We start from the raw sequence: 20,797 nt of genomic DNA on the forward strand, positions 1-20,797 counted from the left end.
CAATATATATGCCATCGTGATTGATTTTGACTTTCAACTTTTGCTTAGTTTAGCTCTATTTCGCTTGAAAATGCTTCGAGCAGGAAATAAATCAATAGAAATATTACACGGTTATTTTTTTTAATTTTGTTAGATACACTCGAACCTCCCTGTGCGACCATCTTCAGTAAGCGAACACTTTTCCAAAATAAAATACTAGTAAAATTTTGTGTGTCAGATAATAGTCGGAAGCTCTCGTTGGCAACTGGCCTCGACCACCGACTTTTAGTGTTGATGGTTTGAAATTTTCTCATGTTTTTAATCTCCGGTTGCGACCACTTGGTATGACCGTTATACGTGATTGGATAATTTACTGAAAAGCTTATATAAAGTGAAATTATAAAAGTCATACTCTTAACTTTAGCAATGTAAGCACTTCCTTAGAAATTTAAAAGCTGTAATGTGTATTGGTGAAATAATAAATAACTGTTTTGAGAAGGAGAATGCTGGAAATGCCTTTTGATATTAGGGGAAGGGATTCAAAGAAGTTATAAAAGCATGTTTTCAAACCTATCAAAACGGAAAGTCTTTCTCCCCATTCCCCTCCTCTCAGTGAAGGGCCCGACCACAAGAGAAGGATTTGTCATAAACACGATTCTGCGTCGTGACTTGACTGATTAATGCGACGAAAACTGAAACACAGGGAAAAGTGAGACATGTAAGACTAAGTGTAGCGATGACGGAAAAAAATAATATGCAAAAATAGCACAGTGTCAAACTCGCCTGAATGACACAAACTCAGTGAAGAGATTAAGAAATGGACTCGAGGTAACAGTTCTGCCGTAAGTGTGCTAAAGATGTCAAATAGCCTATCACAATAACTTCCCTTAGATTTGATACTTTTATTGTCACAGTGTATTGAAAAAACTCCAGTCGAAATTGAGAGGTAATACCATGGTTGGAAAATCTAATTATTACTTGCGTCATTGTTAATTTTGAAGGAGGTTCGCGTTTAAGGCGTACACTTATGTGGATTTTATCATTTCGATTTGGACTTCTCATAGAGCGGTACGTACGGAAAGTTTAACCCAAGTTTTGATCCCAAGTAACTGGCGAAGTTAATTTTCGATATAAGAAGACAGGAACCGATTTAGCGTTTGTTACCATTAGAAATTCTTATCTCGCAGGACCTTGCAGAGGTAGGTATTTTATATTATTATTCTACTGAGGGTCTCTCATTAATTTCTGTCAGTATTGGTAATTCGTGTAATCGTTGCTGTTGAGTTTTTGTATTCATCCTTAATTTAACAGGCACAAGTGCTGCGGTATTTAGGAATTTTCTAAAATTGGAAATCATTAACCCTGAGTGAATTAAATCTGAAGCATTCTCCTTTGCCTGCCTGATTTCATGAAGTCAATGAGGAGTTTAGACTTGATTGGAAAAATTGTTAAGACGTGGCCAAAGATTCCACATAAACCGGTGCGATTTTTTTTAATGTTGCAGACAAAATTTCTGCTTTTGTTTTCTTTTCACACGGCACAATTTGATTTGCACCTAGGAAGGGTTCATACTACTCTTGAATAAATCTGAAACATCTTATAGCCGAGAGTTTTATTTGTAATTACATTTTTTAAAGCATAATAATAAAAAAAAAATTCTCGGAACCGAATAACGATGTTAGTATGCGAATAACTTTATGATAAAATGACATTTTACCTTATAAAAATTTCACTTTCTGGAGGCTCCCCTGAAGGGAAATGATCGTGTCATTTTCAAAGGGAGCACAAGACTGATTTTCTTATGACTTTGCGAGTTAATCAATTGTTTTAAAACTCTGACGTATAACTGAGACTCCGAAACAACTCAGATTTCCCCTTTTTAAATTAACTTTGTTACACGTAAGAAAGGTTGCAGTCGAAATTGAAAGCTAGTCACAAACGCCTATTTTACTGCCAGTTTTAGTTTTCCACGCGTTATACATTTGACTAAAGTAAATAAAGGTCGCAATTGTTGATTATATAGTTACCTCGCATAAAGTCTTTAAAGGATTCATGCAAGACTGACAGGGTAGCAACATTTACTGGACCTCAGGTAGCGCGCAGTTGTTGTTGTTGTTGTTGTTTCATTCTATTTGTTGCCGAACATGTTGAACTGCAATATTAAGAAAATGTTAATGGTGCTCCTTTTGAAGGTGAACAAGTATAACGGCTAAGAATGTGACAGTCCTGATTTCACTTTCCGACGATTTTATTTTTTGAAGAAAGAGGAACATACTGAGTCATAGTTACAGTCAAGAAGACATGCGCAGACGGTACCGAAATTGTGTTTCACGACCTAAGTTACCAATGATCAGTGTCCTGTTTTGCTGACGGAGATTTCTTTGAATTTTATTTTCAATTTTTTTCTGGAAAGCGGCAAGTACAGTAAGTTTTATAACACCTGTTTTTATCAGAGTTGGTGAAAAAGAATAAACTGCGCAGATTTCAATCAAAACCAGAAGTTCATAATCTCAGAAGTCTACATCTCTGGTAATGGGTCTAGCGCTATCAGATTCGCGTGTAGGTTATTTTTAGAACAAGCCGTGTGCGCGAGGCCCGCGAGAAAATGACGTAGACGGCTTTTCGTCGCGAACTAGTAACCAATCGCGTGAAAGTGTCTTTAAGAGTGCGCCTTTGATTGATTGAACAAATTTTTGAAGTTTAGCAAGAAGAGCCCTACTGCTGAAGACAAGCAAACGACATTACGATGCTAATGCATTTATCAAGGTTAAGCCGCTGGGGGGGGGGGGGGGGGGGCATAGGCAGGGGGAAAAACTCGGCCGTCCCTGAAGCGGTTAAAATCGAGAGTGACGACGATTATGACGTCCACTTCATGATCAAGCCCTTTTTCAAAGTATAAGGTCTCACAGCTAGACAAGAAAAAGAAAGACTTATGTGAATTTTTTTGCGATTCCAAAGGGCTTTTTTGTAGACTTTATGCGTACAGGGCGGTGAAAGCATAACCTCTAGTCCTGAATTATAACAAGGAAAGGTCGACATCATGACGGAAAATACTCTGCCTTTTGATACGGAAAGTGGGGGTTCCTCTCAAGAAGTAAATCTGAGAATGATATACTTGGTTATGTATACAGTGGAACCCCGATTTTATGACATGGCAACTGGACAGCAAAATCATATCGTTAAATCGGGATATCGTTGTAAATGAACTCCCGATTTAACGATTTTGCGGCAATGCAACTAAGTGGGTTATAGTGTTATTTGCCCATAATTTTAGGTGTTTACTGTTACATTGGCCAATTTTTTAATGTTTACTGTTTCCGGAGAAAATAATTTTAAGTGTTTGGAGGGTTTTTAGTGAAAAATTTTAGCAGTGAAAATTCTTATCTGCTCTTCAAAAATCGGATAAAATCATTCATGAACTTAGAGAAATTTTTTGGATTTCTCCTCAGAAATTTTTGGCAGTCTTCGGACATGTTCGGCAGTCTTCGGAAATCTTCGGTAGTCTTCGTAATCTTCCGAACTGATCAGAAAACGTCGGAAAATGGCCGAAAACTTCTTCAAATACTAAACAAACTAATATTGGCCTTTTTCTTTCTAGGTAATTTACTGTTACAGTGAATTTTTTACTGTTAGTGTTAAAGTGCCTAAACTGTGCTGTTTCATGTTACAGATCCAAAAAATGAGTTTAGTTTAGTGTTATCTAGGTACCCCCATTCAGACCCTCAACTAAAAAAAAAAACGTTTTATCGGGATATGGTTAATGATTAATTTTTCCAAGTGCAATCAATAAAATAAATGATTCTTCGCAACATGATACCTGTACTGTATGTATTTTATTTAATTGCGGTGGGCAAATGAATCACAAATGCAAAAACTGATACACAGCATCATGTCCGTCACAGTTTGTGCAGTGTATATAAGTTCTGAGAATGTCGTTAATTTCCGTAACAGTTGTTGCCAATTGAAGGACCAAAGGCATTGGCCTAGAAATCCCCTCGACGTATACTCTCCATCACGAAAAACCGTCAATGTTGAACAAGCTAACAGAACTAGTACTGCTACAAGAAAAGGAGGACAAGGATTATATAGTGGCTTAGATGCAGTATAAAAAACCCTTTCTATGACAAGCTTTTGACAGAAACGCTAGTTTTACTCTGAGTAGTATTCCTATCGTGACAAAGGATTACTGTAACTAAATGAAACTTAGTGTAATTGCTAGGTGTTTATCTCTCTTTTACGGTATGTGACATTAATTATATCGTAACAACAAGAAAAACTTTGTGCTAAGGTCGCTGCATTTCCATCGTTATACCGGGAATATCGTTGAACCAAGTATTGTTAAATCGGGACTGAGTTCTGCTCCATACAATTTACTGTAACTTTTGCCGGGACACAGAATGTTGATCGTTAAATCGGAAATATCGTTAAATCGACGATCGTTAAATCGGGGTTCTACTGCACTGGAAGAACGAGTTAAATTCGCCGAACAATCATGACTTCATTCACAAACGCTGATGAATGTGTTTTGAGTACTTCGAAGTGTTAAGCTAGACAAGTTTCATGCCATATTCTTGCCGTGTTGTGCATGTGTTGCTGCCCCAAATAACTTAAGTATAAATTCTCTTATTTGTTGTTTAGTAATTAAATACGACCAGAAGTACATGATCTAGAAGTCCACATCTCTGGTAATGGGTCTTGTGCTATCGGATTTGCGTGTGTGCTATTTTTAGAACAAGCCTCGCGCGTGAGACGCGCGAGAAAATGACGTAAACGGCTTTTGCCGCGAACTAGTAACCAATCGCGTGAAAGTATTTTTTACAGCGCGCTTTTGATTGGTTGAACAAATTTTTGAAGTTGAGCAAGAAGACCCGAACTGCTGAAAACAAGGGAACGGCCAGGCGAACGGCACCACGAAGACCACGAAATGTCTTACTGTTCAAGTTTATCAAAACTTGCATTTAGTGACAATTTAAACTTACCAGATACGAATCACTGGTCTCCTGTTCTGTCGATGATGACAGTATTGAAGTTGCTAAAAAAAATCGGAGCACCCAGTAGGATGTATTGTGTTTTGGAGTCAGATCAGAGTAGAGATGGCAGCGAGCGAAAAAGAAACTGACTGCTTCGACTCAAATTCAAAATGTTAAGACACTTCAGATGAATGGAACTCAGGAGAAAACGACAGCTATTACATATAGGAGATGTCTTTTCACATCTTGGCACAGGTTTATTGTTATTGTGAAAAAAAATTCCGGCTGTCCCTGGCACCAGAGGGGTTAAAATCGAGTGCGACGAATAAGCTTACTAGTAAGCTTAATATAAGCTTATAAAAAGTACACCAGTTTGATTCTTGTGACGACAACTTTCTGCTTCACAGGACGGCTGGCAAGAAAAAGAAAGACTTAAGTGAATACTTTATGTGGTTGGGTGTCTCTGTAGACTTTATGCGTGAAGAACGGTGAAAGCATTATTTCTAGACCTGAACTCAAACAACGGCAAGGAAATTCCGAGTACCGCATTTTAGAAATGCATGAAAACTCAACGCCCTGCCTTTCGGATTCGAGGTTCGTTTCGAGAAGTAAATCTGAGAACTTTAAGGTAATGTACTTGAATGAAAATGCGAGTTGTATTCACTGAACATTCATGATTTCATTCATGCTTTTCGAATATACTTTGAACATAGTGTGCAGTTTATAGTTCATTTCTTGTCGAATTGTGGAAGCTTATGTTTTGCTACCGGCGCCGAAAATAAATAAATTATAAATTTTCTATTTGTTGTTCAGTAATTTTAAATACGACGAACCTTAATAAGGAGACTACATTTGAAAGTTTAAAGTAATTTTGTTCAAAAGTCTCTCGTTAAAATACAAAAATTCCTCATGTTTGTATTGTGAGCTCGTCTATGGAAACCGGCGACCGGTTGCCTTTTTACTTGCCTACAAACGTCAAATTTCAACACGGTTAAAATCAGAATTTAGGAGTACTAATACGACTGTCAAAACGTTGGATTTAAAAATAAATGCCAATGAAAATAATGTTTTTTCAATAGACTGTTGTATCGCTCACTTTCCGAAAATATTCCCAAATAATTTTCAGTTAGCAATATATTTATCGAAATTCAAAAAACGAGTATTCCAAAGGAACTTCAAGTCGTGGTTGTTTTTGTTACTTAGGAGCAAGACAATATAATTTTGTTGATGTAAAGACGTTCAGCAAAGCGAAACATACTTTCTTTAACCGAAAAATAAATATTTCATTCTACCAAAGGTTGCGTTTTCTATGGTTTTTGGTCCCCCTTCGAGCGCGCATAATTCGCCTGTGTAATATTAAATTCAAGGAGTTTATCACTGTATTAAAAACGGAAAGCAACTTTTTCCATCTCTGGTTACCATCGGATGTTTTTCCATCACGGATCTCATAAAATAAGATCGTCATAATTCCCCTTTTTTTCGGAGTATTTTTTGAATTTGTTTTCAGTTTTAGTTTGTTTTCTGAGTGAAATGTTTGTTGGCAAGGTCACACGGCATTTTCTCGCGCGTCTCGCGCGTCTCCCGCGCAAGGATGTTCTAAAAATAGCACACACGCAAATCCGATGGCACGCGCGCTAATGCTAGATGTGGACTTCTAGATCAAATACTTCTGATACGACGTTACTAAATAAGGACATACTTTCCTAATGAAAGTTTGAGGTACTTTTGTTCATAATTATCTCGTTAAAGTACAAAAAGTTCTCATTTTTACGACTGAATTTTTAATCCAGGATGTTTAGGGGCCAGCCTGGTCACTCACATGGTCGGTCCATCATCTGTAAACTTTTTCTTTGCAACTCCGCTGACCAGCAGATATACTTGTAGAAAAAGTGTAGCAAGGCGGCCGTATAAAGGCGGCCGTAAAAGGCGGCCTTTTAAATTTAAAGGGGTTTGACAAAAAAAAAAAAAAAGCAAAGAAACAAAATATGGTTGACAATTACGTGTAGAAAGTAATCGACCGCCAAGAAGTGGACATTGAGAGCCATTAAACGATCGATGACTTTCGTGTAGACCTATCTGTACAGCTAGCGTCGTAAATGAAGGAGCATTGGATAATTAAATCGGGTTTTACACAAGCTCCATCAACGATGCATATATCTAGAAACCAGAGCGCTGGCTTAAATCGAGTGCGTCGCTGCTTTTTCGCAAGAAAATAAAAGCTTTTCAGATGTAAAAGCACAAGTATATTTTTACCTGAATCAGTCTATATGTTCTGATATATTTATTTACAGCGTTATTACTTAACGGCTCACATGTAAATGCTTTTATTCTGCAATGCATACCTACGGAGCGATTAGGGCTTTCCACACGTTCCTCAGGAACTTTTTGGCAACTTTTCATGTTTCGAGCAACTTTTTCCCCTTCGAGCAACATGTTTCCCCTCCAGCAACTTGTTGCATTTGGAGCAATTTCTAGACCGAAGATCTCCGAAGATTGTCCGAGTGTTGTTTAAAGGCAATACGAACGTTTCCGAAGATTTACGAAGTTTGCCGAAGATTTTCGAGAAGCATCTGAAGACGTTTCAACTTTCGGCTCATTCTGCATTAAAACATTACATAACAGCAAACATGACGTCAACGATATCTTCACGATTTTTCTCAGTTAAAGAAATTCTTGTATTTAACAAATTTTCCCCTTAGATATGTTATTTAGGTACTTTATTCGTTGTAAAATTCCATAAAACTGCTTAGAAATCTTTCCCTTAAAGGGAAATTAGTATATTTTTAGAGAAATTCTCTTGATTAGAAGCAGCGTTTTGGATTTTTTGGAACAACTTTCGAGCAACTTTTGTTATCAGAAGCAACTTTTATGGATTTTTGGAGCAACTTTTGAGCACCTTTTTGAGAAATTAGGGGCAACTTTTTGGGAAATCTCGAGCAACTTGTGGAAAGCCCTAGGAGCGATATAATAAGCAAACCATTTTAGTGCTACGGGTTAAAAAAAAAGGAAAGAAAAAAGAAAAAAAAACCCGGACCCCTAAGGGATTTGAACCCACAACATCTCGCTCCGATCCGATCCACATCCTAATACCTACACGAGTGTGCTATTCAGACAAGTTAAGAGACAAACATATCTTATATCAATGTGATAGACATTCCTCCGATTCTCTGTTATCATGTCTCCTTATTTCTGCTTTTTTAATTGCATCAAAGAAATGTTCGAATCACCTGCTGTCCATATATTTTCAAGGAACGAAAACTAAACGTAAAACTTGGTAAAAAAAAATTCAGTCGTTGCTCGAAGAGCTCTTTGATTTTTTGTGAGTTCGTCTATGGAAACCGGCGACGGGTTGCCTTTCACTCGCCTTCAAACTTCAAACTTCAACAGACAGCTGAAATCACTATTTTTAAGACTACTACGTCTGCCCAAACGTTAGAATTAACAAGAATGGCCTATGAAAATAATGTGTTTTCATTTGTTGTATCGCTCGTTTTCTGAAAATATTCGCAAACAATTTTTAGTTAGCAATTTATCGAAATTCAGAGGACGAGTAACTCCTCACGGCGATCGAATCTTCGAGTCGTGGTTGTTTTTGTAGACGCGGTAGAAAGACTCTATAATTTTGTGGATTTAAAGACGTTTAACAAGACAAAACACACTTTCTTTACCCAAAAATGAATATTTTATTCCAGCAAAGGTTACGTTTTCTTTGGTTTTTGTTCGCCCTTCGAGCGCGCATGAACATTTAGTGAGTTTACCACTCTAAATTGAAAGCAACATTTCACCGAATAATCCGAAGTTCTTCCATCACAGACCTCATAAAATTAGGTCGATGATTTGCCTTTTTTCGAAGTATTTGTATTATTATTAATTTTTAGTTTTGATTTATTTTCTGAATCATTCACTTGTTTCAGTGAAATGCTTATCACACGTCATTTTCTCGCGCGCCCCACGCGCAAGGATGTTCTAAAAATAGTCTACACGCGAATCTGATAGCACGCGCCCTACTGCTACTGCTTACATGTATGAGCAGCCAGAAAACTTGGTGTAAATTAAAGAAAAATGATATGTTTATCTTTAGTAAGAAAATCTTCATTAGTGTTGGCGTTCGTCGGTTTGACTTTAGTTTGACTTGACTGAAAACTCTCTTTTGAATGACTGAAGAAAAACGGTAAACGGTGCGAAAGGAGACCAAATTTCCAATTTCGCCTTTTGTGAATTACTTTTACAAGCAAATTACACTATTTCTCAGGAAACAGATACATTATAATAATGGTGTACACAATTGAAATATTGATAAAATAATAGTCATCACTATTTGTTTTCCGTGCTTGAGCAAAAGACGTTCGTGCAGGGTCACTGAGAAATAAATAAATATTCCTCGTCTCGTCAGAATGATACCTATTTGTGAAGTAGACCCGGCACTTATGAAAATGGTTGTTTACACGGGGCCTTATTTCCAGTAAATGTAATTCAAACATTAACAGACTATTTTAAAAATAATTTTATTCTATTCTTATTCTGACAGAAGTGCTCGATCGACATGAACAACATAGGTAAAATTATACAAACTATCTCTATTGGCCTCATCGTTACCAATTTCCTAATAAACACCAGTCGAGTTCCAAAAGCCATCGAGTTATGCAAAGAATTTTTGTACATCCTCGACAATACACCACTCATAACAGAAAAAAAGAAATTAAAATTACTTAACATCGATATATATTGGACAATGTTATCGGTGTACTGGAGTATCGATGATTGGACAAATGCAATAAACTACGCTAGAAAAATTCTCGACACGCTCCGCGAATGCGGTAACAGGCTCGAAGAGTGTACGGTAAGCATTTTGCTAGTGGGATTGTATCTTCTTCAGAATAAGTACATAAAAGCAAAAGAGCACAGTGAAAAAGCACTACAAATCAGTACAGAAATTGGTGACAAAAATGGAGAAGCTTTCTGTTACGCAAACCTTGGGATAGTGTATCAGTCAGTTGGAGAATATGAGAAGGCGAAAGAATATCACTTGAAAGCACTTGCCATCAGAAAAGAAATTGGTGACAGAGAAGGAGAAGCCTCCTGTTACGGAAAACTTGGAAATGTGTTGCAATATCTTGGCGAATATGACAAGGCAAAACAATATCACGAGACAGCACTTACGATGAAAAAAGAAGTTGGTGACAGAGATGGTGAAGCTACTGAATACGGAAACCTTGGAACTGTGTTTGAATCTGTTGGAGAATATCAGAAGGCGAAAGAATACCACGAGATGGCAATAACCATTAAAAAGGAATTGGGGGACAGAAATGGAGAAGCGCATTGTTATGATAACCTTGGAACTGTGTTAAAATCTTTTGGTGACTATGAGAAGGCGAAAGAATATCACGAGAAAGCACTAACGATCAAAAATGAAATTGGTAACAGAGAAGGAGTGGCCTCTTCTTATGTGAATATTGGAATCGTACTTAAATCACTTGGAGAATATGAAAAGGCGAAAGAGTATCTTGAGGTAGCACTTGCGATAAAAAAAGAAATCGGCGACAGAAAGGGAGAAGCCTCCTGTTACGGAAACCTTGGAATCGTGTTTCTATCTGTTGGGGAGTGTTTTAAGGCTACAGAATATTTCGAGACAGCGGTTGCAATCAGAAGAGAAATTGGTGACAGAAAAGGAGAAGGAGCTGTTTGTGTAAACCTCGGGAATGTGTTCGTCTCTCTTGGTAAATATGCCAAGGCTAACGAATATCTTCAGAAAGCACTCACTCTCAGTAAAGAAATTGGTGACAGAAAAGGAGAAGCCTGTGCTTACGGAAACCTTGGAGCTATATTTCGTTTAATTGGTGACTACGAGAGAGCCAGAGAATATCTAGAAAAGGCTCTTACCATCAGTAGAGAAATTGGCTACAGAGTAGGAGAAGCCTCATTTTATGGAAATCTGGGAAATGTTTTTCTAATTCTTGGTGAATATGTCCAGGCCGAAGAATATTATAAAAAGGCGCTTGTAATAAGCGAAGAGATTGGAGACGTTAAATTACAATCTACATGCCTTTGCGAACTTGGATGGGTGATGCTTCAAGCAGGAACGATTCAGGAAGCATTGTCGTACCTCATTTCAAGTATTCAGAAATGCGAGAACTTGCGAGGTTTTCTACGAGACAACGATCAATTTAAGATATCTTTTTCTCACAAACACTGTAACCCCTATTGGGTACTCACTGCATTCTTCTGCTTTGCTGGAAATCCTAATAAAGCTCTGTACGTTTCGGAGCTTCGCCGGGCCAGAGCTCTGGCAGATTTAATGTCAGTTCAGTATTTCATGAAGAATCATATCTCAGCTAATCCTCAATCATGGGTTGGCATAGCCAGAAATTCCGAACCATAGCAGGCGTGACATACGTCATTATATCCAATGCGCTGATTGGCTCACGGCTGTCAAGAAAACAAGTCACGCCAGCGCCGGCGCTGACAAGCCAACTTTCAGCCGAGAAAATAAAGATTATCTGGCAAATATTATCACTTGTCTAAGAAGATTTCCCTGAAATAAGCTCTGTAGAAACTCTACTGATACGTTTCTGTTTTCTCCGGTCCGATTTCGTACAATGAGGAGCCTTTCCAAGCGGTTTTGGGCCGCCGTAAATCAGATCGAAAATCATTTTCGATCCGTGACCGATATGTCACGCAGCACGAAAACCCTCAGGGGAATTCAAGTCCCAGGCTCTAACTCTTCCCTAAAAACGCCGAAAAGAGCCTGGAGAACAGCTTGAACTATTTTTCAAAATGGTGGCTAGATTTTGTGATGAAAACAACACATACGGTGAATAAAACAGCTCGCGTTCGTCAAGAGTTTCATCCGAGCGATTTTGAAAGTGTGCAGTCAAAGACGGACAATTTTTGCGAGATTTCGGGAGTTTTATAAAGCAAAAACCGCAATGAATTCAACTCGAAGAGAACCAAAAATTATCGAAAACTAAAGTATTGGATGTGGTCTTCAAGTTCTGCATTGGAATGGAGATTCTAATCTTCAGCAAGAGAGAGCAACCCAAAGCAAAGATCAGTGGTTTGCATAAACAAGACATAATATACAAAGGTTAGTATGGCGGATCCTTGTTAGCATTCGTAAAATTTTCAAGTGGAAAAAGCCGAAAGAAATTTACTTCGCAAAGCTACAAAACCCTTTCCAATTCAAAACTATCACCACAACTGAAGAAATTTTTATCGGAACAGTGAAATTCAAGCACCTCGGTCTTTGCAGCGATCGACTGAAATACGATATCTATATATTTTTCTTTTAGAAACCTGAGAGCACATGCAAACACAATTGTCACGCTTCGTGGGGGGTCGCGGTTCGGTCGTGGTTCGGAATTTCTGGCTATGGAATTGAAAGTGTCATGGACAAAGAACTTAGTTGTACTTGCCTTTATTTAACTTACTTTAATCACGATATATTTCTGTGGATTCTTAAATCAAGAAGAGTGGTGCATTTCCGAAAGGTGGAAGAAAACGAAATGATTGCTCAGAAGGGATTGATCAAAAATTTGGACGAGTTTTTCAGTAACGACCGCTTCAGAAGTTATGGCATTTTACCAGAGGAACATTGCGAAGACCGATCTTTGAACGATATTGAACGGAAACCTTGTGAGGAAGATATCCGTAAAACGTCGCGAATTAGAAATGATGGTGAAGGTAACCAAAACAGCCTCAAACGAAATCTTTCTCTGTGTTACAAATTGACCATCGCACCTGTGGTGGACTTAATAGAGAGTCCTGAAATCATCATTGTTCCTGAACGGTCTTTATACAACATTCAATTTGCCGCGTTACCTGATGAACGTGGAAAACACTTATCAGAGATTTTCAGGATCCGCGTCATTCCTTCTTTGACGACTCTTAAACTCATTCAAGACAGCCCAGCAGACTATCACAGTCAGACTGGTGCACTGATAGTGGGAAACCCTGATGTTGGTAAGGTGCGTTACAAGGGACGTCTTAAGAACATTTCGCGACTGCCTTGTGCAGAAAGTGAAGCAAACATGATCGGAGAGAAGCTGGGTGTTGAGCCTTTGCTAGGAAAGCAAGCAACTAAGCAGGCTGTACTCCAAGTGATAAATTCAGTTAGTCTGATACATTTCGCTGCACACGGGAACAGCGAAAGAGGAGAGATCGCCCTTGCCCCGGCTTTTCGTACTCCTAACAGGATCCCACGAGAAGAAGACTACTTATTGGCAATGTCTGACATTTCAAAAGTTCAACTGCGTGCTAAACTGGTAGTACTAAGCTGTTGTCACAGTGGACGTGGACAGATTAGAGCTGAGGGAGTTGTTGGAATTGCTCGAGCGTTCTTAGGATCTGGTGCACGCTCAGTGTTGGTGGCACTGTGGGCTCTAGAAGACAGTGCGACAGAGCAGTTCATGAGTCGTTTCTATGAGCACCTTGTTGGTGGGGAAAGTGCCAGTGAATCTCTTCACGAGGCAATGAAGTGGATGCGATGTAACGGCTATTCTGAAGTGAGACAGTGGGCACCTTTTACGCTGATTGGTGACAACGTGACATTTGATTTTGGAAAATCAAAGTAAGTTTCAAAAAGTAATAGAATTCATATTTCCTAACAAGTAACAACGGCTTTGTTATTTTATTTTTGAAGGGTTGCTACTTATTGGGGACTCAAAAGTCCTAATATATAAATACAACAACAGATTTATACAGGTTTTACTCTTTGCGAGAATTACATTTTTTTATTCAACACTTTCAGGCAGCTTTTTGTGATGCTGTTATAATAGTATCATAATTGATAAAAAGGTAAAGATTCTGACAGGAGGTTCCTGTCGAAAGCTGAACATTCTAGATAAGCCGTTTTGTATTTAAGACCGAAAGTGACGTTGCAGTAATTGCTGTATCCCCTCTAGGGATTGAAAAAGCATGTGCTCGGAGAGCTAAATAAAAAGGAGTTCGAACAGCTCCACTCACTGAGATTTCGTTGTATTATATTTCAAATGTTAGAATCGGTAGTAAATGATGTATTTCACGTACGTTAATCACATGTATCATTCCAACGTTTATCATTCAAACCTATCTATGCTGAGGCATCAACGGAAGCTAAAGAGCTATGGGAAGTCCCAATTGTAATTTTCCAATAGCAAAATCGCAAGTCCTTTGGAATCTTTGTTTCGGTCTACGTCGTAAGGTCCCCTCAGTGTTTGAGATTTTTTTTTGTATTTTATTACTTTTTATTACATGTTTTACAAAAAGTACAAACAAAGACGAAGACTTACAGCAATGAGTATTTACAATTTTACATAAAAACGTATATAACAGGGAGAAGATAGCTACAGTAAATATCAACATACGCGATCACAAAACTAAGCTAGGAGAATTTACATATTCTCTTACTTAAGCATATAAACTAAGTGAGACAGGGTAGAACTTTGTTCCATTTTTTGTAATGTTTCAAGTTTATCATTATTAGAAGAAATTTTTTGCTCTATATGGAAGGTTGCCCTTATTTTCGCCATGAAGACATTTAGCGATGGATGTTTGATATCTAATTTACACTTATAGATGTAGAATTCAGCTAATAAAAATAGATGATTTAAAAAAAGGAAGTCATCCATGGCGTCAAAAACTCCGAAGAAGACCTTTTCTAGTCTTAAGAAGGTTGTAATTAGTTTTTGTTTGATTAGCCAAGAAGAGAGCGACTTCAAGAATGTTTTTGTCACATTGCAATGGAAAAATAAAATATCTCAAACACCACTCAGTGTTTGAGATACCAAACATATATGTTAATTTATGACAATTTATTGGATCTCAGGTATATAACGGCTTAGTTTTGATATAAAGTTTAGTAGCTTCACAGTTGTAACTGGCAGTTTTAAGGAAATGAGTTATCTTAAATTGACTCTGATATAACAATAAACCAAGAGATTATATGGTAGGATATTATTTGTTGGTTTGTTAATTTTTGTTGTTTTTCTTCTTCTCTTTTAGGTGACTTAATCAGTGCCTCATCAAGTGAGAACTAATGACCCAGCTGAGAGACTACTTGCTAGTGTTGAATTATTAACACTATAATTGCAACTTGATGATCAACTTTTGCTTAGGTTTGCTCTTTTTGTTTTACCTGAAAATGGTTCGAACAAAAACGATATCAGAAATGTTACAAGGACTTTTTTTTAATTTTGTTAGATACACTGGAACCTTTCATTGCGAATACCTTCAGTAAGCGACCACTTTCCTAAAATAAAATACTGTAAAATTTTTCCTGTCAGAAAAAAGTCGGAAGTTCTCGTAGGCAACTGGCCGTGAGCACTGACTTTTAGTGTTGAAGGTTTGAAATTTTCTCATGTTTTTAATATTTGGTTGCGACCACTTCGTATGACCGTTATACGTGATTCGAAATTCACTGAAAAGCTAATTAATATGAAGGGAAACTAAAGTCATACTCTGAATTGTAGCAATGTAAGCACTCCCTTGGAAGACAACTGTAATTAGTATTGATGAAAGAGTAAAGAATTGATTCGAAGAGGGGAATGTTAGAAATTAATATTTTCAATCTACTTGATATCAAAAACAGTCAGAGGAAGGGATTCAAGGAGATAAGAAAGGCACGTTCCCAACGCAAAGACCTCCTACCCATCCTACCCCTTCCAGTAAAGAACGTACCTTGCTATCGAAAGGAACGGATCAGCATAAGCTGATTAAAATATTATGTCATATACGAGATTTTGCTTCGTGACTTGAATTTATGTAAAGAAAACTGAAACACAGGGGAAAGTGAAATATGTGAGACTAAGTGTAGCAATGACAGATAATATAATATGCAGAAATAACACTACGTGAAACTGCTCAAACTCGCCTGAATGACACAAACTCAGTGACAAGATTAAGATATGGACTCAAGGTAACAGTTATGCCGTAAGTATGCTAAAGATGTCAAATAGCCTATCATAGTAACTTTCCTTAGATTTGATACTTTTATTGTCACAGTGTATTGAAAAAATCCAGTCGAAATTGAAAGGTGACGTCATGGTTGGAAACTCTCATAATTACTTGCGTCATTGTTAATTTTGAAGGAGGTTTACATTTAAAACACAGGAAAATGTGGATTTTATCATTTCGATTTGGACTTCTCATAGAGCGGTACGTTCAGAAAGTTTAACTCAAGTTTTGATCCAAACTAATTGGCGAAGTTAACTTCCGTGAAAAGAAGAAGTCTTAACGTTTGTAACTATTAGAAATACGTATCTCGCAAGCCCTAGAACAGGTAGGCGTCTAATTATGTTCTACTGAGATTTTGTCATTAATATTCTCTCAGTATTGGTAATTCGTATAATCGTTCCTGTCAGTCAATTTCTGTATCCATTTTGTCTACCGAAAAGCACAAGAAAAAAGCTTGCCATTTCATATGGTTCTGAAACATCTTATAGTTGAGCGTGTTTCTATTTACATTAAAAAAAATAATCAATGGCAGTGTTAGAGTGCGAATGACTTCACAATAAAATGACAATTTTCTTTGTAAAACTTTCACTTTCTGGAGGTAAGAGATCGGATGATTGTGTTTTATCTACAATACGTAATATGCGCATGCGTGTCATTTTTCAAAGGGAGTTAAGACTGATACTAGTATGACCTCGCGAGAGAAGCCAAATATGTTCTAATACTCCGACAAATAATAGTAACTCAAAAACAACATAGATTTCTTTCCTCAATACTGTTTTGGCTTAGAAATATTCCAGTCGAAATTGAAAGCTAGGAAAGAAGTGTCCAATACATGCGCCAACGTGATTTTGTAGGGATTGAAGATCTCCGTTTATCAAACACATAGTTTACGTCAGTTTTACGTTCTCCACACGATATAATTTCACGGTAAATATAGCTGACAAGTGTAGTTTATACGGTTACCTCTCATATAAAGCCAATCTATAAAGGACTCATGCGAGGCTGAATTAGAAAAGGGAACAATATTGATTATTACGTTTTCTTCTTGTCCCTTTCTCTGAGAGGACCTGTTGGTCCAGTGATCTTATTTCCCTATATCAACAACACAAGACGAAAGAAAGGTTTGAAAGTTTACAACATACTCACGTAGGGTACTCCTTATAGTGGACTGTACGAGGAGGCTCCGCCCGAAAAGGGAACCTTTTTCGGGCTGTATGTATTTAAAAGGGTTTACGGGCTTCACGAGCGGAATAATTCAAAAGGGTAGGAAATACTGTTATTTAGGCATATAAAGGGGCCTTTCAAAATATCTAGAACAGACCCACCGAACGGTCGATTCCTTTAGTATTTTAAGGGTTATTGAAGAGATGTAGTTATTTATTAAAAAACAAAAATTTCAGAATTATAATTTTGCCTTTAGCAGGAGAGTCCTTGGCGAAGTGGCGTTCGTCGGTTGTCTTTAGTTTGACTTTACTGAAAATCCTCTCTTGACTAAAAGATAAAAGGCGCAGAAGGTGCCCGTAATACCCATTTCAGATTTCTCTCTAGATAATAACAACTCCTATTTCATTGAATAAAAAATGAAAAATTCTCTACTTCAAAGCATACAGACGTTCTGACGTTTTGTTGAGAGCAGTTTTGAGAACAAACTTTTAAGCAGTTTCTAGCCCATTCCAAATAGGCTACGAACTGCCATTACTACGATCATTTAAATTCAGTACACTTTAAGAGCAATGGAAAAGAAGCACAATAAATATTGTTTAAGAGAATCATTTAGCGGATTTCTTCTTCCGAGTAAATGTAATACAAACGGACTAATTTAGCTTTAATTTTATTTTCTTCTTATTTTGACAGAAGTGCTTGACATGAACAACATAGTTGAAATTATACAAACAATCTCCATCGGCCTCATTGTTGTCGATTTTCTTATCAAGACCTGTCGAGTTCCAAAAGCCATCGACCTATGCAAAGAATGTTTGTTCATCCTCGACAAAACACCACTCATAAAAGAAAAGAAAAAAGTTAAATTAGTTTACAAGGATATATATTTGACAATGTTACTGGCGTACCGGCTTCTTGATGATTGCACAAATGCAATAAAATACGCTACGAAAATTCTACCCATTTTCCGCGAATGCAGCGAAAGGCTTGATGAATGTAGAATAAGCTTAATGCTAGCGGCATTGTATCTTCGTCAGAGTAAGTCCATAGAAGCAAAAGAGCACAGTGAAATAGCACTGCTAATCAGTACAGAAATTGGGCACAAGAATGGAGAAGCTATCTGCAACGAAAGTCTTGGGTTGGTGTATCAGTCAGTTGGAGAATATAAGAAAGCGAAAGAACATCACAAGAGAGCACTTACAATCAAAAAAGAAATTGGTGACAGAAAAGGAGAATCCTCCTCTTATACAAATCTTGGAACTGTACTTAATTCACTGTACTTAATATTCACTTAATATACGAAAAGGCGAAAAAGTATCTTGAGGTGGGACTTGCGATCAAAAAAGAAATCAGCGACAGACAAGGAGAAGCCTCCTGTTACGGAAACCTTGGAAACGTGTTTGAATCTGTTGGCGAGCATGTCAAGGCTAAAGAATATTACGAGAAAGCACTTGCGATCAGAAGAGAAATTGGTGACAGAAAAGGAGAAGGAGCTGTTTGTGGAAACCTCGGGACTGTGTTCCTCTCTCTCGGTAAATATGCCAAAGCTAACGAATATCTTCAGAAAGCACTTGCTCTCAGTAGAGAAATTGGTGACAAAAACGTAGAAGCCGCTGTTTACGAAAACCTTAGGATTGTGTATAAATCAATTGGTGACCACGAGAAAGGTAGAGAACATCTAGACAAGGCACTCACGGTCAGTAAAGAAACTGGAAACAGAGAAAGAGAAGCCTCAATTTGTGCAAGTCTTGGAACTGTTTTAGAATTCCTAGGTAAATATGTCGAAGCGGAAGAATATTATAAAAGGGCGCTTGCAATAAGCGAAGAGATTGGAGAAGTTAAGATACAATCTACATGTCTTTTCAATCTTGGATGGGTTATGATTCTAACAGGAAAAATTCAACAAGCTTTGTCGTATCTCCTTCCAAGTATTCAAAAATGCGAGAAGTTGAGGGGTTTTCTACGAGAAAACGATCAATTTAAGATATCTTTTTCTCACGAACATTGTCGCCCCCACCAAGTACTTACTGCATTCTTCTGTGTTGCTGGAAATCCTAATCAAGCTCTGCACGTTTCAGAGCTTTCTCGGGCGAGAGCACTGGCAGATTTAATGTCAGCTCAGTACTCCGTGGAGAATCAAATCTCAGCTAATCCTCAATCATGGGTTGGTATTGAGAGTGTCATGGACAAAGAACTCAGTTGTACTTGCTTATACTTGTATTATTTTGATCAGGATATATTTTTGTGGATTCTGAAAGCAAGAGGAGTCGTCCATTTCCGACGTGCTGATGGAAAAGAAATGATTGTTCGCGAAGGACTGGTCGAAAATTTGGACGAGTTTTTTAGTAACGAACACTTTAGAGGTTTTGGCATCTTACCAGAGGAACATTGCGAAGACCGATCTTTGAACGATATTGAACGGAACCCTTGCGAGGAAGATTTACGTAAAACGCCGCGAATTGGAAATGAAGGGAAAGATAATCAAGATTTCCTCAGACAGAATCTTTCTTTGTGTCATAACTTGATTATCGCTCCTGTGGTAGACTTGATAGAGGGTCCTGAAATCATCATTGTTCCTGACCGGTCTTTATACAACATTCCATTTGCCGCGTTGCCTGATGAATGTGGAAAGTACTTATCGGAGATTTTCAGGATCCGCGTCGTTCCTTCCTTGACGACTCTCAAGCTCATTCAGGACAGCCCAGCAGACTATCACAGCCAGACTGGTGCACTGATAGTGGGAAATCCTGATGTTGGTAGGGTACGTTACAAGGGACGTCTTAAATGCATTTCGCGACTACCTTGTGCAGAAAATGAAGCAAACATGATAGGAGAAAAGCTTGGTGTCAAGCCTTTTCTGGGACAGCAAGCAACTAAGCAAGCAGTACTTGAAGTGATAAATTCCGTAAGTTTGATACATTTTGCTGCACACGGCGATGCAGAAAGAGGAGAAATCGCGCTTGCCCCTCTTCGTACTCTCAACAGGATCCCACAAGAAGAAGACTTTTTATTGACAATGTCTGATATTTCAAAAATTCAATTGCGTGCTAAACTGGTAGTACTAAGCTGTTGTCACAGTGGACGAGGACAGATTAAAACCGAGGGAGTTGTTGGAATCGCTCGAGCATTCTTAGGATCTGGTGCACGCTCAGTGTTGGTGGCACTGTGGGCTCTCGAAGACAGTGCCACAGAGCAGTTCATGAGTCGTTTCTACGAGCACCTTGTTGGTGGGGATAGCGCAAGTGAATCTCTTCACGAGGCCATGAAGTGGATGAGATGTAACGGCTATTCTAAAGTGAGACAGTGGGCACCATTTATGCTGATTGGTGATAACATGACATTTGATTTTGGAAAATCAAAGTAAGTTTCAGAAAAGAAAAGAATTTATATTTTCCTACAAGTTACAACCTGTTCTATTTCTAAGAGTTGCTACCTATTGGGGACTTGAAAGTGCTAATATAACAATAGATTAAGTTTAGATAATTCCTTTTTATACTTTCTTAATAGTTATATTTTTTTAATGGAGGGCTAATTTTTATTTTTTTGTTCTTGTTTTGTTTTCTCTTTTAGGTGACTTCCTAGACTTTTGGTGCAAGTCTAGTGACTTCCTCAAGGCGCCATCAAGTGAGAACTAATGACCCAGCTGAGAGACTACTTGCCAGTGTTGAATTATGAACACTATAATTGTATCTTGACGATCGAGGTTTGCTCAGTTTTGCAAACTTTTTTGACTGAAATGCCTCGATCAATTAGGAGCG

The 20,797-nt window shown here is 37.9% G+C and overlaps 2 protein-coding genes and 1 pseudogene across 3 annotated transcripts in view; all 3 read left to right on the plus strand.

Annotated features, from left to right (window-relative positions):
• Positions 1 to 20,737, plus strand: part of LOC144639155 (tetratricopeptide repeat protein 28-like) — a 77,002-nt pseudogene extending 56,265 nt beyond the window's left edge. The window contains exons 3-4 of the transcript XR_013568070.1: positions 17,733 to 20,399; positions 20,610 to 20,737. The product of XR_013568070.1 is annotated as a tetratricopeptide repeat protein 28-like (transcript). The remainder of the gene's footprint in view (positions 1 to 17,732; positions 20,400 to 20,609) is intronic.
• LOC144639152 (uncharacterized) overlaps positions 1 to 20,797 on the plus strand; it is a 77,315-nt gene that overhangs the window by 44,651 nt on the left and 11,867 nt on the right. The window lies entirely within an intron of this gene.
• Positions 9,858 to 15,158, plus strand: LOC144639162 (uncharacterized). The gene is made up of 3 exons (XM_078498417.1): positions 9,858 to 11,299; positions 12,318 to 13,515; positions 14,928 to 15,158. The coding sequence occupies exons 1-3, from the start codon at positions 10,111 to 10,113 to the stop codon at positions 14,929 to 14,931; spliced, it is 2,391 nt and encodes a 796-aa protein (XP_078354543.1). The 5' UTR covers positions 9,858 to 10,110; the 3' UTR covers positions 14,932 to 15,158.

This window comes from Oculina patagonica, chromosome 14 (genome assembly GCF_052425735.1).
Source record: "Oculina patagonica isolate OP01 chromosome 14, crgOcupat, whole genome shotgun sequence".
Taxonomy (NCBI): domain Eukaryota; kingdom Metazoa; phylum Cnidaria; class Anthozoa; order Scleractinia; family Oculinidae; genus Oculina; species Oculina patagonica.